The 16,750-nt window shown below is 46.8% G+C and overlaps 1 protein-coding gene across 1 annotated transcript; it reads right to left on the bottom strand.

The window, feature by feature from the left end:
• Positions 1-6,459: 6,459 nt before the first annotated feature.
• On the bottom strand, positions 6,460-10,715 carry Adm (adrenomedullin). The gene is made up of 5 exons (XM_006978585.4): positions 10,480-10,715; positions 8,447-10,075; positions 7,902-8,021; positions 7,601-7,750; positions 6,460-7,412 (listed from the first exon to the last, which is right to left on the bottom strand). The coding sequence occupies exons 3-5, from the start codon at positions 7,997-7,999 to the stop codon at positions 7,106-7,108; spliced, it is 555 nt and encodes a 184-aa protein (XP_006978647.1). The 5' UTR covers positions 8,000-8,021; positions 8,447-10,075; positions 10,480-10,715; the 3' UTR covers positions 6,460-7,105.
• Positions 10,716-16,750: the final 6,035 nt, after the last annotated feature.

Raw genomic sequence — 16,750 nt, 5'->3', positions numbered from 1 at the left:
AGAAAATTCAAATTATAATAGGAAATGAAGCATGAAGAAAGAATCAGCTGATAATGATAACTGTGCTACTAGAACAAGTTTATAACTTAAGTATTCCTGAAAGTATTCAAGTTATAAAGGACACTATCAAGACCATGAAGGCCTGTAAGGTGGCTGAGTGGGTGAGGGCATGTAAAACCTTGACCTCTGAGTGCTCCCCACTGACTCCCGTCTACAGTGGAGGGAGAGAAGCAACCCCAAAGCTGTCCTCTGCCCCACCTGTGTGCTTTGGCACATTCATGCCCACACTCACATGCACAAATCATATACATTTTTTTTAGACAGGTTTTAGATAGGGTCTCTCTATGTAGCCCTGGCTGTCCTGGAAGTCACAGAGGTCCTCCTGCCTCTGCTCCCTAACCATTTTGCTTCCAGTTATTTATCCTAAAAAATAGTCGTGAAATGATCCAAAAATAAATGCAAAAGGTAGTTTTTCGTTTTTGTTTTTGCTTTTTGAGACAGGGTTTCTCTGTGTAGTTTTGGAGCCTGTCCTGGAACTCACTCTGTAGACCAGGCTGGCCTCGAACTCACAGAGGTCCACCTGCCTCTGCCTCCTGAGTGCTGGGATTAAAGGCATGTGCCACCACTGCCTGGCTACATAGGAGTATTTTTAATGACAAAAATATAGGAAAATTCTATTGTGTAACAGCAGAGAGGAATGGTTAAACAAATTGTGATGTTTTCATTTAATGAGATGCCGTGAAGAAAATAAAAATGATGTTGTATATAGATGTGTTTATTGACACTGAAAGATGTCCAAGATATACAGGGGAGTGGAAAAAAATAATAGGCAAATACGATCCCACTTCTTTTTTAAATTGCCTAGCTCATTAGGGAAAGTTCACTCAACCAATAAACAAGGAAATGTAGGCATATTAAAATCCACTAGGAAAGAGTTGTGGAAATGTAAGCAATATTGCATTTGTGTTCTATTTCTTTATTTGCAGTGTGCTAGGGATCAAACCCAGGGCCTCAAACATGCTAGGTAAGTGTTTTGTCACAGTGGTCACCTTCCCAGCTCTGAATAAGTTTACTTTTGCATCCATCAATTTTTCTAAATCAGAAAAGAGGATTCATACTGTATTTTATAAGGTTTTCCAGAGAAACAGAATTAGCACGAGATGAGAGATAGATAGATAGATAGATAGATAGATAGATAGATAGATAGATAGATAGATAGATAGATAGATGGATGGATATTTAATATATAAATTAGCTAACACAGTTATGGAGGTTGAGAAGATCCGCTATCTGCAAGCTGAAGAACCAGGAAAGCCAAAGGTATAATTTAGTCTGAGTCCAAAGGCCTGGGAATCTGAGAAGCTGAGGGTGTAGCTCCCAGTCTTCAGGGTGCTGCTGATGTAAGGCCTAGAGACTGAAGGTCGAATGTCTATGAGTAGGAGGGAACAGATATCCCAGCTCAACAAGAAAAAGGGAATTTCCCCTTTTTCTGCACTTTCTTGCCTTGTTACCAGTCTCAATAGACCAGATGATGGCTGCCCACTTTGGTGGGGATGGATCTTCTTCACTAAGTCTGCTGATTCAAATGCTAATCTCCCCTGGAAACGCCCTCAATGACTCACCTAGAAATTATGTTTTACCAGCTAGCTGGGCATCCCATGGCCCAGGCAAGTTGACATATATAATTAACCATCACATACGCCAGGGTTGCCAAAGCCAGGGGAAGATGAGAAGTCTCACACACTGCTAGTGAGACTAGACAATGGTGCAAAGCTGTCTCGAATGCAGCTCCTGTAACTTAGCATCATCTGCATGCTGAAGCCTCTTTGACTAAATGGTGAACATTCTGGATATAGTTGACTAAGAAATGCAGACTCAGCTCCATAAGAGGTCATGGAACCAGATGTTCATCCACATGTTTCTTGTGGCAGAGGTGACTCAAGTACCCTTCACTGAGTACTTGAAGGCAAGAAAGGGCCGGTGAGAAGGTACAGTGGATAAAGATGCTTGCCACCAGGCCTGACTACTTAAGTTTGAGACTGGGACACACACAGTACAAGGAAAGAACCAACTACTGAAAGTTTTCTCCTGACTTCCGCAAGTGTGTGGTGGCATGGATGCTAGTGTGTGTACACATACACACACATACAAACTCTAATAATAATAAGCTTAAGTTGTATGCTTTTTAAAAAAAAAGACAAGAGGGAGCTGGAGAGATTGCTCAGTGGTTCAGAGCTCTTATTGCTCTTCCAGAGGACCCTGGTTCAGTTCCCAGCACCCACATCAGATAGCTCACAGCCACCTGTCCCTCCAGCTGCAGGGGATCAAATTCTTTCTGGTCTCAGCAGGAACCCACATGTATGTGGTGCACATAGACTTAAGCATGCATACACAAAGGTAAAAATAAGTAAATTTAAAAACTAAATTTTTTTAAAGATAGGAAAAACATTTCTTATGTGATTTGAATAAAAAAAACTGGGAAACAACAAAAAAATGCAACAATAGATTTATATATTAAAACATGTAGGTGTAAAATAAATGATTTATTTTACAATCCCACTTTCACATATACATATATCAAACATGTTAAAGAGGGCTATTCAGTAGCATGTGCAGAGGTACACATCTGTAATCCAGCACTCAGGAGATGGATGCAGGAGGTTCAGGAGTGCAATGCCAGTCTTGGCTACATAGCAAGTTAGTGCCAAAAATAAAATAAAATCCTTGCTAGGGCTGCTATCAAGGATTCAGGAAGGGGTAAGAAAATTAATATATGTAGTATATAACACAATATATATAGTATATATAATAATATATAAAATAAATATTTTAAGAGAGAAATGTTGCCCAGCTGGTAATGACATTTTGCCTTAAATGGACAAGTGTGTGTGTTTAATTCAGCTCTCCCCACTCAAGAGTTCCATGCTTAAAAGACTGTGTCTGTGTATTAGATGTATATGTGTCTATAATGTATTAAAGTATCTAAAAAAGTATAGATTAAAATACTATTGGTGGTTATTATGGCTAGGGATGGGAATAAAGGTGAGTCTTTGCTATGCTGAATAAATACTATGTAATAAGTCAAATACTTCCTGCTGTTTAAATAAACGTATAATAGTCTACTAAAATCAGCTGCCTGTGTGGCCACAGTCATTTTATTGTTTTTCCAGAATGTTCCAAAATAGCTCTGGAACAAGACCAGTGGGACCACCAGATATCTATCTAGCCTCACCCTTCTTCCCATGCAAATGAAGATGAAGCTTCCAATCCAGCTTTGGCAAAGCCCTCCCTGGAACTCGGGATAACAAGGCCTCCCGCTCTTGTGCTGGGGAAAGGAGGGGCAGCCCCTGTCGCTCCCTCAGAGTCAGGCTCAGAACCTCCTCTCAAAAGCTGCCTTGAACAGCAGATGCCTAGACAAAAGGTCCACCTCAAGGGTGGAAACATTAGTTCCAGTTTTGTAGACACAGGTGTTCTTCCAGGCCACTGGAGAAGTACAGTGCAGGACTGTGCACAGCCAGGAATAGTTCAGCAGGCCCTTCTCTCAGAAGCCAGCTCTGGAGGCCATTCAGTGTATGTTCTAACTATATTTGGCAATGCAAACCGAAGAGGTCAGTGGCTTAGCTCAGGATGAGAAAAGGCTATTCCTGATTTATAAACCCAGCTTCAGACTAAGACTAAGAACTAAACCCTGCTTCATTTCTTTCTTTTGTGTGTATTGAGCTCATTGCTGACGTGACTCTCCTTCCCCATCCTACTGGCCCCAGTGGAGAGCTCTGAGAAGCACAGGTGTAAACCACCTACCCAAGCCATCCTTGGAGTTAGAGGACTTGGGGGGACGTCTGGCCTGAGAATCTAAAGGTTAAAATGATCTCATTTTACTTAAGTTTTCGTGGCATCAAAACAGCCTGCAGCACTGGGGTACAGATCCAGGCTCCCCCAACTGACCACCCACTGCACCACCTCGCCCGGGTTGCTTTGTGTCTCTGAGGTTTAGTCGCCTTATCTACAAATAGAGATAAGAACACCTACCTCACGAAGCCACTGTAAGAACTCAGTGAGATAAAGTATAGAAAGTGGCTGGGAGAATGTCTGACACAGAGTGAGTGCTAAAAAAAGAATCGGTTTCCATCCCACCCCAAGCCTCCTTTCCACCCTTAGCTGTTTAGACAACCTGTGGGTGCTGAATTTTCAAGAAACTGTCTGGTAGCCTTGGTTGATTACAAATGGATGATACCATTCCCACAGCCAGCAACAGTAGCTCCAGATAAAAACTGTGACTACTTCTTAGCTGTGGACAGGTTCAAGTCGGCTCACAAATGACTCAACGCTGTTGATAAATGATGTGTTCTTGGCATCAGGAGGCCCTATCCCGATAACCTTCAACACCTGATGAAAAAAAAAATGGAGAGGGCTAGTTGACCAGCTCCCAGAGAAGGCCCCAAAGCTTCGTGGTGACCTTTAGTTAATCCCAAATGCTGTACCAGGCTGGTCATAAGAGGGTCTCTGTTTGCTCAGAAATGTCTCAAGTCACAGGTTTAGCCATCGGAAAGACTCCAGCTGCGCAGCTGTCTGGTTGCTCTCAGGGCTGAACCACGGTAGTTACACTTGCCTTAAATTCCCTGAGTCATAAGACTCCCTCAGACCCAAGGCTAGATGCTTGTCTGTTCTCTGCTCTCAGCTGCCCTTAAGCCGGTGCCCAACCTGTCTTTGGCAGCTTTGTCTGGTAGATTGAAGTTCTGCCAGAGTGAGGTTTTGGCTGGAGGACTCTGTGGCTGCGGGACAAACCTTGGCTTAAAGAAAGAAAATGAATGAATGTCTTGAGCCACAGTCTATGAGGCCAAAGAGGTCTCTGCTCTTAGCGGTTTACATAGCCTCTGCAGACCACCCTGAACCCACTGGAGCAGAAACCGCAGGGTTGGAGCGTCTAGCCCTTTCCTCATTCATACATGCCCTGTGCCGCTTCAGTGCCTGGCACAGGTCCAAGCCAGTACTTAGCAAGAAGTCCCTAGGGTCAGGGTGGTCTGTTGCTGACCTTGGTGCCGGGAGCCTCACGAAACTGTTAAGATCAAATAAGACACGGAACTGGATGGGACTGATACTGCCGACAGCCAGGTGCCAGCAATTGAGGCTTTGTGGGGGAATTCTACGTGCTATTGGGTGTTTTTTTTTTTGGGGGGGGGGGCGGTTTCCTGAAGCAGGAGCTGCCTCTAAATCAGGTTGTGTCTGGATTCAGACTCAGGACCAGTGCTTTTCATTGTGCATATTTCCTTCTGCAAGGGAAAAAAAAACATCCAGCCTCATAGCTGGGGCCCTGTAATGCCATCCTCAAACACTTCCATCCTCCAAACATCTTCCAGAGATCCTAAACCAGCTAGAGGTACAGGCATTTCAGCCTGTCCAAACGGCCAGCAGAAGTTTCACTGATCCTCAGGGATTGTCTGAGCGATCGGCCCGCGCCTCCTAAGTAGGCAGGTATATGGCACCACCTTAACCTCCCTTTCTAATAGTCCTTATGCTGAGTCTTCTGAAAGCCTTGGATCCAGCACGCCTCCCAGGATCCGGAGGTGACAGAAAGCAAGGAGGAAGGAAAGAGGGAGAGAAGGCCAGAGAGAAGTGGAAGGAGCGTGGAAAAGGCTTGGGAAAGAGGAAGGAAGAGGAGAGCTGGAGGGGAGGCGGAACAATGAAGGTTTCAGGGCCTCCGTGGCGCACGGTTCCGGCTGCACGTCCGTCCCGGCCGCCTCCGGCCAGCAGCTGCTCACTGCACAGCGTGTGGGCGCTGAGTCACTGTCCCAGCACAGGGAGCCCGCGTGCAGGTCGGGGGGAGCCCGGTTGGCATCTGCAAACTGCTTTTTTTTTTTTTTCCCCTTTCCTCTTTCATTAAGGCTGTGTGCTGACTCCCACGTAGGAGAACTTATTAAACCGCACGTACTACTCCACCGCTCTTGGGGACCACGCATGATGACCAGCAGGGAGCGCCACAGCCCCACTTATGGACGCTATGGTAGTGAGGCCTTGGGGCTGGCTATTAGCCGAGGGTTTCCCAGAGACTTGCGAAGATTTTGCACGAGTAAGCTTTTTAACTTTAAGTCCCACAGCTGCAGCATAAACTCTCTACTTAGAAAACCTTGAAGATGACCATAAGTCTCCAAACAACGCCTTAGCGCAGGTTCTGTGAGCAATCCCATAAAATTGGGAGTGTGTTGCGCAACCAAGGGAGCCCAGGCTCGCCTAACTACTAGGGACTCATCCTACCCAACCCGGTCTGGCCGCCACTCGGGTATCTCCGAGAAATCTTGACTCCCACCCGGGACACGCGCTCTGGGCACCCACATGGATAACAGAGCTCGTGACAGATAAGCCGGTGCATACAGAGATCCCCCAAACAAGAAGCAAGATCCCAACACTCCCAACGATCCAAACCAAGACCATCTTTCTCTAGATGCATGAAACGAGAATGAATCAGCATTGAGACAGTTTATTATTGGTTTGCTTTTTCCCAGATCACATATTTTATGTAAATAGATTATACGGAGACACAATGTTTTTCTTCCACAGGCGGTAATCAGGCGCTCTCCACCACACACACACACACACATACACATAACCAAACAACCTTACACCTCGCTGAGACATTCACGTCTTAAAATAGGGGAAGGTGACAATATAATCGCTTTAAAATGCCCTTAATACAATATATAACGTACAAAAATATCTCTATATATTTGAAGTTACAAAAAAAAAAAAAAACCTCTTGACAGCAACAAACTTAAATATGATAGTTACCTTTGGCTGTACAACAAGCATTGCACTTTTCCTCGCTAGGTTTTGGAAAGTTCAAGTAGTAATGAGGCTTATGCCCCGTGAGAGACCAGTTTGTGAGCGGGCAAGGCAGTGGCTCAGACCCCTGCCCGGAGGGTTATGCCTGTAATTCTCAGTTTCTGTCGTGAGCCTGGCTTGATCTTCGGTTCCTCTGCCTCCCCTAGGGGCAGCCAGGCAGATCTCTGTAGGATTGTCTCAGTCCGCCCTGGGTGCGAAGCTCTCTGATTCCCCAGGCGCCAACGGGACACTCGCCCGACTGTTCAATGCTGCCACCCGCACCTAAATCCTAAAGAGCCTGGAGATGATTCGGTTGCGCTTGGGAGGCTGGGGCTGCGTGTGCCTGCTCCTGGGAGGACACCACAGTCCGGATCCGGAGGATCTCTGGTAGGGAACGCCGGCGCCGGCGGCCATAGCCTTGAGAGCTGATCTTGTTCCTGGGGGCGACGCTATCCTTGTCTTTGTCGGTGAACTGGTAGATCTGATGGGCCAATTTCTGCACTGTGCAGGTCCCAAAGCGGCACCCAGCGCTGCGGGAGCCCTGGTTCATGCTCTGGCGGTAGCGTTTGACTCGAATGTGGGCTACGCTCTGAGTGCTGCGGAGAAGGAAGGATACGTGAGACCTCATCAACTCGGGCTTTGACCCCAACCACCTGGGACCGGAGCCATGCAGAATCTAAAGGACCTGGAACCTGCTCTCTCCACCGGAGCTGCAGTCCAGCCAGGACCATTCCCGGGGCCAGAGCAGTGGAGAGGGCACATCCTCTGCAGAGGGTATAGTTACCTGGCTTGTGGGGTGCTAGATGTGCTCTGCTTGTCCTGGAGCTGAGCAAGAGTCTGGGTAGGGACTGTCTTCTCATCAGCGAGCCCCGTGGGGTAACTGCTGGATGCTTGCAGTTCTCTCTTCCCATGACTTAGCGCCCACTTATTCCACCTAAAAAATGCAAGCAGATGCGTTTGGCTTGTGTTCAAGAGGTGTCCCAGCCAGCTCCCGTATCCACTCCCTTCTAACCCCTCTGGACCGTCCGTCAGTTTTCCCTTACTGCCAGGTATTAGGACTGAAGAAAGTACTGCCCCAAACTCACTTCTTTCGGAATTGCGAGGACGCGTCTAGCCGTGCGGTGTCTGCGCCAAGGAAGGCGAATGAACCCAGGAACATCAGTGTGACGGTAACCAGCTTCATTCTGTGGCGACGCTCAGATACCCTGGAAAGAAGCAAGGAGCCTAGTGTGAGCAACCAGGCCAGCTGCACAGTCCTAGTGAGAGGCACGAAGGGCGGTGGTGGGTGGTGAGGGGGGGTTGGCGGCGCCCTGCTTGGCCCAATGGCTTATCTCCCCCTGGCACTGAGAGGCGCCGGAGGCTTTTGCACTGGCCGGGTCGGTGACAAGCAAGGCAAAGGAAGCCCCTGCACAGTGCCAGGCTTCCAGAGGTTTCCATCTCAACTGCCAGAATCATGGCCCAATGAGGAAAGATCTCAGGAGAGCTCAAACTGGGTGCCTGAGCTAGACCTGGGGCATGAGGTGTACTCTACAGTGGATAGCCCAAAGTTTGTCCCCCTTGTCCAGCGCTACAAGTTTTTGGCCGTCCGCAAAGCCATCCCTCTCCTCAACACGCTGGAGCGTGTCCTTACCTGCTGAAGGGGTGATTTTTCCAGCACTTGAAGGAGAAAGTCCGAGACGTCCTTCTGACAGCGGCAAAACCCCAAAGTCCGAGATTGACTGCGATGAGAAGCAGGAGCGGTAACGCTGGAGCTGTTGTGCCTAATGTCACCAAGAAACTACTGAACAGCCAGCTCTGGCTCCAGCGCTTTATACACGCTCCGGCTCGGGGGGGCGGGGCCTGCTCTGCCCTGGAGCCCTCCCTTTCCTCCAGCGCGCTTGCTTCTAAGATCTGATCTGCCCCGCAGCTTGCCTCTGAGTATGGGGGTAGGGGTAGAGGTCCTTTGTGGCTCGGGGTCTCAGAGATCGGCTCTGGGAGATTAGACTGGTGCGGAACTTCCTTTGCCCTGATTTCCTGGCGTAGGGTTCAGACAGTGAGACGGGAAGGAGGGCCAGAACAGCTTGGGGTGAGGGGGGATCCTTTTCCCAGAACCTCTACAGCTCAGAATGCTGATCTGAGCTTTCTGGACAGAGCTGTAAGAACCGGGGGACGGGTGGGACACATGGCTAACCTAAACCCTGGACTTTGAGAGATGTGTCCTCAAATGGGCCGCGCCCCCTGCCGGCTTAGCACCTGACTGAGCCTCGACCCCCCTCGGCCTCTGCCGGCAGGGTACCCCAGGAAGGGTGAGGCTCAGACTCCCTGACAGAGGCTGAGACTGAAGGCTTTAGACGGGCTAGCGAGTAAGATTTCGTAATCAGGGCAAAGCTGGGAACAGCTGAATTGAAAATTGGGGTTTGGAGAGGGTAGTTATCTGAAGATTCAGAACTCACATTCCAATTTGGAAATACAGGAATAGCCAAAATTAGGAAGGAGGTTTTGTTTTCCTCCTTGTAATACTATTATGCCTTATAAGGTTATAACCTGCGAGTTGACCTGATTGCCTTCATTCATCCATTGTAAACGTGAGGAGTGACTGACAGGCAGCACACTAATGCTTCACGTATGTTAATCGCTTTACCGTTGGCAAATCCCAGCCTCTTTTGATCTTTGCACACATTCCTGAGCTGGGGTTCTCGTATATTAAAGTGAAATTCAGAGAAGGGGCGTATATTGCCCAGTCACACTAAAGTTGGGAAGCTGTATAGTCCGAACTCAAAAGACTGGGGTGCGGTGGCCTGAATTCTTCGGGGCGGGGGGGTCACCATTCTCGCCAAGGAGGAGAGGAGAATTCCGGCCCCAGCCCAGAGATATGTGCTAATTCATGATGAATCAGTTCGAACACGTTCGGCTCTTCACAGATTCTTAAGTTCACTTCCCTTCTAGGGCCAAACTGAGCACCAAGGTGCAGCTCCGCATGCAGGTCTACTGTGTCACTACCTACCACCTTCCTGGAAGGTCCCAAAGCTAAACGACATTACCTACCCCGGCTCCTAGTCCTCAGTTCTGGGGATTTGGACACAGACAAGTCATGTCCTCTTCCTAGCGTCCCTGGCAGATCTCCAAGCTTCCTACCTCGTCTGCCATTAAATGTTCTGAGACCCAGCGCAAAGCCGGCTGGGCATTGTGTCCCGCGGACCTTGCCCACATCGAGGTCTGGGCTGAGCGTTGCTGGCTCAGGCCACTTGTCACTCTCCAGATTGAACAGCGGACATTGCACCTGGGAGAGAAATGGCCGCACTGAGGTTACTTATTCTGGGGAATCTTCTTAGAACAGGAGTTCTGAGTTCCACCTGGGGCGGGGGACAGATTCCAGGCTCTGGTTCTGATAGGGGCTTGGGGCACAAATGTTGAAAGGGCTACAGCTAGGCGAACTGGCCGCTTTCGGGCCTTCTGGGCCGCGGGACAGTCACCGCAGCCCCAGCCAGGCGCTGGTGTGCCTGCCCCACCGATCCCAGGTAGCGCACAGCTCTGTGGGGGTCCCAGGAAACCCAGAACTTCACCATAGTTTTTTCTCCGCTTCTGTCCCTTTCCCCTGCGCGCCCCCCGCCCCCCTCCCTTCACTTCATCCCCTTATTGTCTGTCGACGCCGCGGCTGTCAATCTCTCTGAGGATGCGACCTACCTGTCGCCAACTTCCCGCTGGGCCCGGGGGGGGGCGGAGGGAGAGCACATCAGGTTTTACTTTCATTTCCCTGGCCCGCGTCTTGATCTGCCCGGGAGGTCAAGGACAGCCGGGCGTTGGCCCACAGCCAGGGCAAGTCTCGTGAGCTGGACTCCTTCTCTCCAGTCCCTACCAGCCTTGAGGGGGGCTGTCTGCAGAGAATCCTGCCTGGCTGAAACTCATTGTCTCCTCGCTTCGTATTTGAGGAAAGTCCATGACCCGAGGTTAGCTCTGGCTTGGGACATGATCGCCAAGTATGCTCTTAGTGAAGTTTGTTGTTGTTATTTGAATAGGTTCCCCTGTAGTCCAGGTTGGCCTGGGAAACTAAGTAGCCAAAGATGACCTTGAACTTCTGATCTTTCTGCTCCAGTTCTTATCACTGAGCTACACCCCGAACCCCTCCCCCGACACCTACCCACACACTCACACTTCTTTTGGAGCCGCAGGTGGCGAACCCAAGGGTGAAAGGAGGGATTCCGTGGCTTGGCTCCACCGGAGCTTCTGTGTCTGCGCCAGTACGTTGGCGCTGTGCCAAGAATCCCCACCTGAGTGCCTTGGCACGCGCCTTATCAGCCTGGGTGCTCTTCGCCGCGCTGGCACTTAAGAGATTGTAGCCTGAGAACCAAGCCAATTCTTTTTTTAGGCGAGGTCCCAGACTGGCAACTCAGAGGATTTTGTTAGAAAATCTTAGAAAGCGTCTGTATAGTTGTGGTTAGCGTGGGTGGGCAGCCTCTGTCAATGCGCTCCCCAAAGTGCTAAAGGGTCTAAGTGGGAAGTAGATGAGGAATTCACCACGTCTGGGTATCTACTTTTTCCTTCCCTTCTTGTGAAAATGAGTTGCCTTACTTAATTACAAGTACAGGGGAAAAAAGAAATCACTAGAATGCATTTTGGGTTCCAGGTCTAGAGAAATAAGGCAGCAGAGGTCCTTGTGGCCATATGTTCACAGAATTGCATCCATTCAAGCGCAATGATTGTAAATTCACATTGAGCAAGGAAGGAAGGAAGTGAGGGAAGAAACATGTTTAAAATCTTCCTGGTAAGAAAACAGAAAGAAAAAATAATCCTGGTTAAAGAAGATTCCTGTGTGTGTGTGTGTGTGTGTGTGTGTGTGTGTGTGTGTGTGTGTGTGTGTGTGCATGCGCACGCGTGTACCTGTGCTCTCTCGTGCCCTAGAATTAAGTTGTGTTGATTTGTACACTCTGTCACCATACAGATAAATATACATATGCACATATACTCTAGAATATATATAATATACATATACTCTAAAAGCTTGCTGAATAATGGTGTTTCAATGTCTTCCTCACATTCCAACTGAATTATTTTTAGGCCTTAAATCTGAACCTAATTCTTAGCAATGTTTGGAGGTTTTGTTTGTTTGTTTTGAACGTGTGGTTTGTTTCTTAGTTAACAGTGGGTACACAGTCCTTAACACTAGGGTCATCGTACTCAGGTCTTTATAAAAGTAATGAGAAATAATAAATAGTACTAATGATGTTAGTAACTAAAATGGGAGCAACTGTGTGCTTTGTACGATGATCTCAGATGCCGCTTTTCAGACAGGAAATTTTATGATGCACTTTTATTCACAAGGCACAAAATGCCTGTTAAGCTTAGGGCTTGTTTACAACATTCTCTTGAAAACAAGGTTCAAGATGCATCCTGAAGTCATAACATCAAGTGGTTTACAGAGAGGACACAATCAGCTTTTCGGATTTGGTCTCCTGGGGGTAAATAAGGCAGGATGCAAAGCTCAGAGCATCTTCCGGGGTTCTGCCTTCTCACAAGAGCTAATGAAAATAGAGATTCTTCCCAGAAAATGAACATGCACACAAAACCAGCTAAGTATAAGACAGGAGATGGACCAGGTTTAAAACCTCTGGGACCAAATAAATAGCACTGTTACTGTATCTGTGATTTCTATCTTGTTTGGAATGGCAGAGACAGGAAGACTGTTAACCTCTGGCTTTAAGGCCGAGTGCATGTGCATAAAGAAAAGATGCTTTTCCTCCTCCTCTTCCTCCTCCTTCTTTACCTTCCATATGTGAAGCACTTGTTCTACTACACAGCTGTGTTCCTAGCTTCTGTACAAAACAGGCAGACACGGATAGTCTTTGCACATGATAGAGCCCAATGGTCAACCTCACCAAAGCTTAAAGAAAGCAACTTGTTCTGGCATAAATGAAAGAGAACACAGAGAAGGCAACAGGCACAGAGAAGGCTGTTCTACTAACAGCAGTACTTGGGAAAATTAGAAGGCGTGGACTTGTCGAAGGAGGTGTGTCACTGAGGGTGGGCTTTGAGGTTTTAAAAGCCCACACCACTCCCAGCTAGCTCTCTGCTTCATGCTTGTGGACCAGCATGCAACTGGTCTACAACTCTCAGCTACTGCTCTAGTGCCATACCTGCTTGTCTGCCTGCCGGCCTGCCTGCTGCCATGGTCCCCACCAATCGTGGACTCACCCCCTGAAACTAAACTCTAGGGACCTAATCAACTGTTTGTTTTCTTCTATAAGTTGCCTAGGTCATGATGATGTAGCATAGAGATAGAAAAGTAACTAAGAAAATAGGTTTGAAAAATAGGATAGAAATGATTTGATGCACACTTACCTCAGAGATCCTTTTGTCCTGTCAAATTAATAAGATTTCAGAATTAAAAAAAAAAAAACCCCACATTTTACATACAAAAATCTAGCTGGAGAGATGGCTCAGAGGTTAAGAGCACTGCTTGTTCTTCCAAAGGTCCTGAGTTCAATTCCCAGCAACCACATGGTGGCTCACAACCATCTGTAGTGAGATCTGGTGCCCTCTTCTGGCCTACAGGGGTATGTGAAGACAGAACACTGTATACATAATAAATAAATAAATCTTTAAAAAAAAAAAAAAAAAAAATCTAAAAGATAGTTTTTGAGTGTTGGGCATGATGGTACACTCCTGTAATTCTGGCGCTCAGGAGGTTGGGGCAGGAGGATTGTGAGCTTTGCTATATAGTGATATCACCTCAACAGTAACCATGACAACACAACAACTCAAGATTATTTTGAGGTAGGGAGGGGTAGCTCAGTGATAAAATACGTGGTAGGAAGGCACAAAGCTCTGGGTCCCACTGTCAGCTCAAAAATAACAAAAGAAGAATATCATCTCAGCTAATGACTGTGGTAGACGGGTTTGAAGAGCAGCAAGGGAAGAAACATGGTGGTAGCACCCAGGGTAGGTTAGGGTGCACACAATCTTGTCACCATCTGAACTCTGCCCCTACTCCAGTGTGCACACACACTTCACCAACACAGCCAGCCCTGTGGAAATGCACCTTGTTCAGGTGCATGGGACCTGTACTCAGAAGAGCCTGCATTTGCTTTACTGCTCTGCTGAAACTCTTTTGCAATTCTTAACTTTTGAATAGGGGGTCCTTCACTTTCATTTTGCACTGGACTCTGCAAATTATGTAGCCAAGGCCTGTTCGCCAAACATGCAATCTAACTAAAAGCAGCCTATAAAACCTCACAGTACCTATTTATACTGTAGTCGCTGCAGTCATGGGTACTTCAAATGAATGTCGAGATTCAATGGTCTAGGTCACATTTCATCAGCCATCTCTGCAAGTTCTCTTCCCTGCAGCCCAAACATAGTTCAAAATGAAAATAGTGTGCTTGATACACACATTTACCTTGAGTTTGGTACACACCTGTAATCCCAACAAGGAAGTGGAGTCAGGAGGATCAGAAGTTCTTTGAGTGCTTGGACAGTCTGAGGCTAGCCTGGTATACATGAAACCTGATCTTAAAAAAATGTTTTACATATATAGAACCATATTTAGCACACACGAAACCAATGAACAAGGAAACAGGTAAGGAAGGTATTATAACTACCAAGATGGGAGGTGACTCGATGTCAGAGTGAAGTGGATATGTGGGAAGTAGGAGCAACAGGACTGAATGACGAATGTGGGGTGAGAGAAAGACCAGCATCAAGGGGAGCAGCCATTAAGGTTCTCACTTAGGCAACTGAGTGGTTAGAGATGTGGCAATGGATCAGGGAATTTTCCACCACAGCTCTCAGTCTCCTTTGTTATGGGTTGGTAGATGCAATTTGAAGGGCCCCCTCCGCCCCCCCCCTTTGGTCTTGCCTGCAGGACATATGGTCAAATCTGACTTTCATACTGCCTCCCTGAACTGTAGTGGTTAACCACAGGAAGCACTTGAAATGACTGTACAGTTAAACCACTTACCCCACCACAGCCCACTGGAGGAGTACCAGGGTGAGAGATCGTCCTCACTAGTCATCAGCTCCATTTTGTCTTCTAAGGCAAGAAAGACTGTCATCTCTCTTGTGCATGCTTCATCACTGGGCTGTACAGCCTTCTTCCCCTGCAGCTCCCAGTCTTCAGCCAAACAAATCTGGACTTGCTTTGTTCTCTCCTTGTTGGTAGAAGATGATGGTAGTGATCTGAGGGGATGGGATGGCCTTCAGCCAACCTCAGCAATCAGGCTGCCTTGTCTGGGCTTATCAGTTTTAGCAGCCAGGCAGTTGTTGGGTGAGAAAGCAAAGTACAGCTTCAGTGGATGCTAATGTGTTCATGTGTAGATAGGAACACAGTACCTTTAGACATTTACCTGAGGACAAGTGAAAGCCTCTTTTACAAAACAGCCATTTAAACATCCAATAGTCTACCTAAGACCCCGATAGAGTAAATACAACTGGGAAGGTAGTGCTTGATTCTAGGTTTGATAAAGTAAAAATAAATGAATAAGTAAATAAATAAATAAAATAAACTTGCAGGGTGGGAATGTAGCTTTAGTAGAAGGAATAGTGATTACCCTGGGTTTCATTCCTAGCATCAGAAGAAAAATACCAATACTTGCAAATAGAATTTAAATAATATGTATTTAAAAAGTAAATGGGGGCTAGAGAGCTGGCTCAGTGGTTAAAAGAACTTGATTCTCATCCAAGGAACTAAGTTCAATTCCCAGCATCCAAGCTGGGGTAGCTCATAATGGGTAGCTCACAATTGCCTGTAACTCCAGTTCCGGGGACTCTGACATCCTTTTCTGGTTTTCACAGGCACACACAGACACACACACAGACACACACACAGACACACACAGACACACACACAGACACACACACACACACACACACACACACACACACACACACGAGAGAGAGAGAGAGAGAGAGAGAGAGAGAGAGAGAGAGAAAATAAACATAGATCTAAAAAAAAAGGTAAAACGAGAACCCTACCACTACAAAGTCAACTAAAAATGGATCAAAGGCCCAAATACAAGAGCTGTAATTATGCATTGCTTACACAGAAGTAGATCTTCATGATCTTAAATTCAACAATAGATTCTTAGATATGACACAAAAATCACAGAAAACCAACAAATATTTGGACTTTATCAAAGTTAAACACTTGTGAGCCAAATGACAAGATCAGGAAAATGACCTGACAGTCTACAGAATATCTGCAGAGTTTATATGTGATAGGGATCTAGTTCTCTGAGTATACAAACACAACGGAGACAAACAGAGCTGGGCTTGGGCTAGGGCTCAATAGAACACAGCTTGCTTAGCTTGGGGGAAGCCAATGGTTAGCTCCTAGCAGGGTGGGGGGAGGGTGTGGTTGGCAAAGAACTTGTATAGACATTTCTCTGAAGAAGATTTAGAAATGGCCGACGTACACAGGAAAAGATGCTCAACATCATGAGTCATTAAAGAAATATAAATCAAGAGCACAGTAAGACATTCATTTAGCTAGGCCTGGTGGTTAATTCCATGTTGTTAATCCCAGTGTGTGTCTGTGGGGGAGGGGGCAGTAAAGTAGGAGGATCCAGAGGTCAAGGGTAACCTAGGTTTCAGATTAGTGAGGTCTCTAGTGAGACTGAGTCTTAAGAGCAACAACAAAGATTAATAATTTATACCTATTGGGCCAGGCTGTGGTGGCCCATTCCTTTAATACCAGCACTTGGGATGGAGAGGAAGGCAGATCTCTGAGTTTGAGGCCAGCCTGGTCTGCAGAGTGAGTTCCAGGACAGCCAGAGCTACACAGTGGAACCCTGTCTCAAAAAATAAACAAACAGACAAAAACCAAAACAACAAAAAACAGAACAAAACCCCCAAAACAAACAAAAATAATTCATACCTATTATGATGCCTATAATATTAAAAAAAAAAACCAGGAAAACAAGTGTTGACAAAGATATAAAGAAGTTAGAATCCTTGTTCAGTA

This window comes from Peromyscus maniculatus, chromosome 1 (genome assembly GCF_049852395.1).
Source record: "Peromyscus maniculatus bairdii isolate BWxNUB_F1_BW_parent chromosome 1, HU_Pman_BW_mat_3.1, whole genome shotgun sequence".
Classification (NCBI taxonomy): Eukaryota; Metazoa; Chordata; class Mammalia; order Rodentia; family Cricetidae; genus Peromyscus; species Peromyscus maniculatus.
The sequence above is the reverse complement of the archived record's forward strand: the minus strand, read 5'-3'. Positions and strand labels throughout refer to the sequence as shown.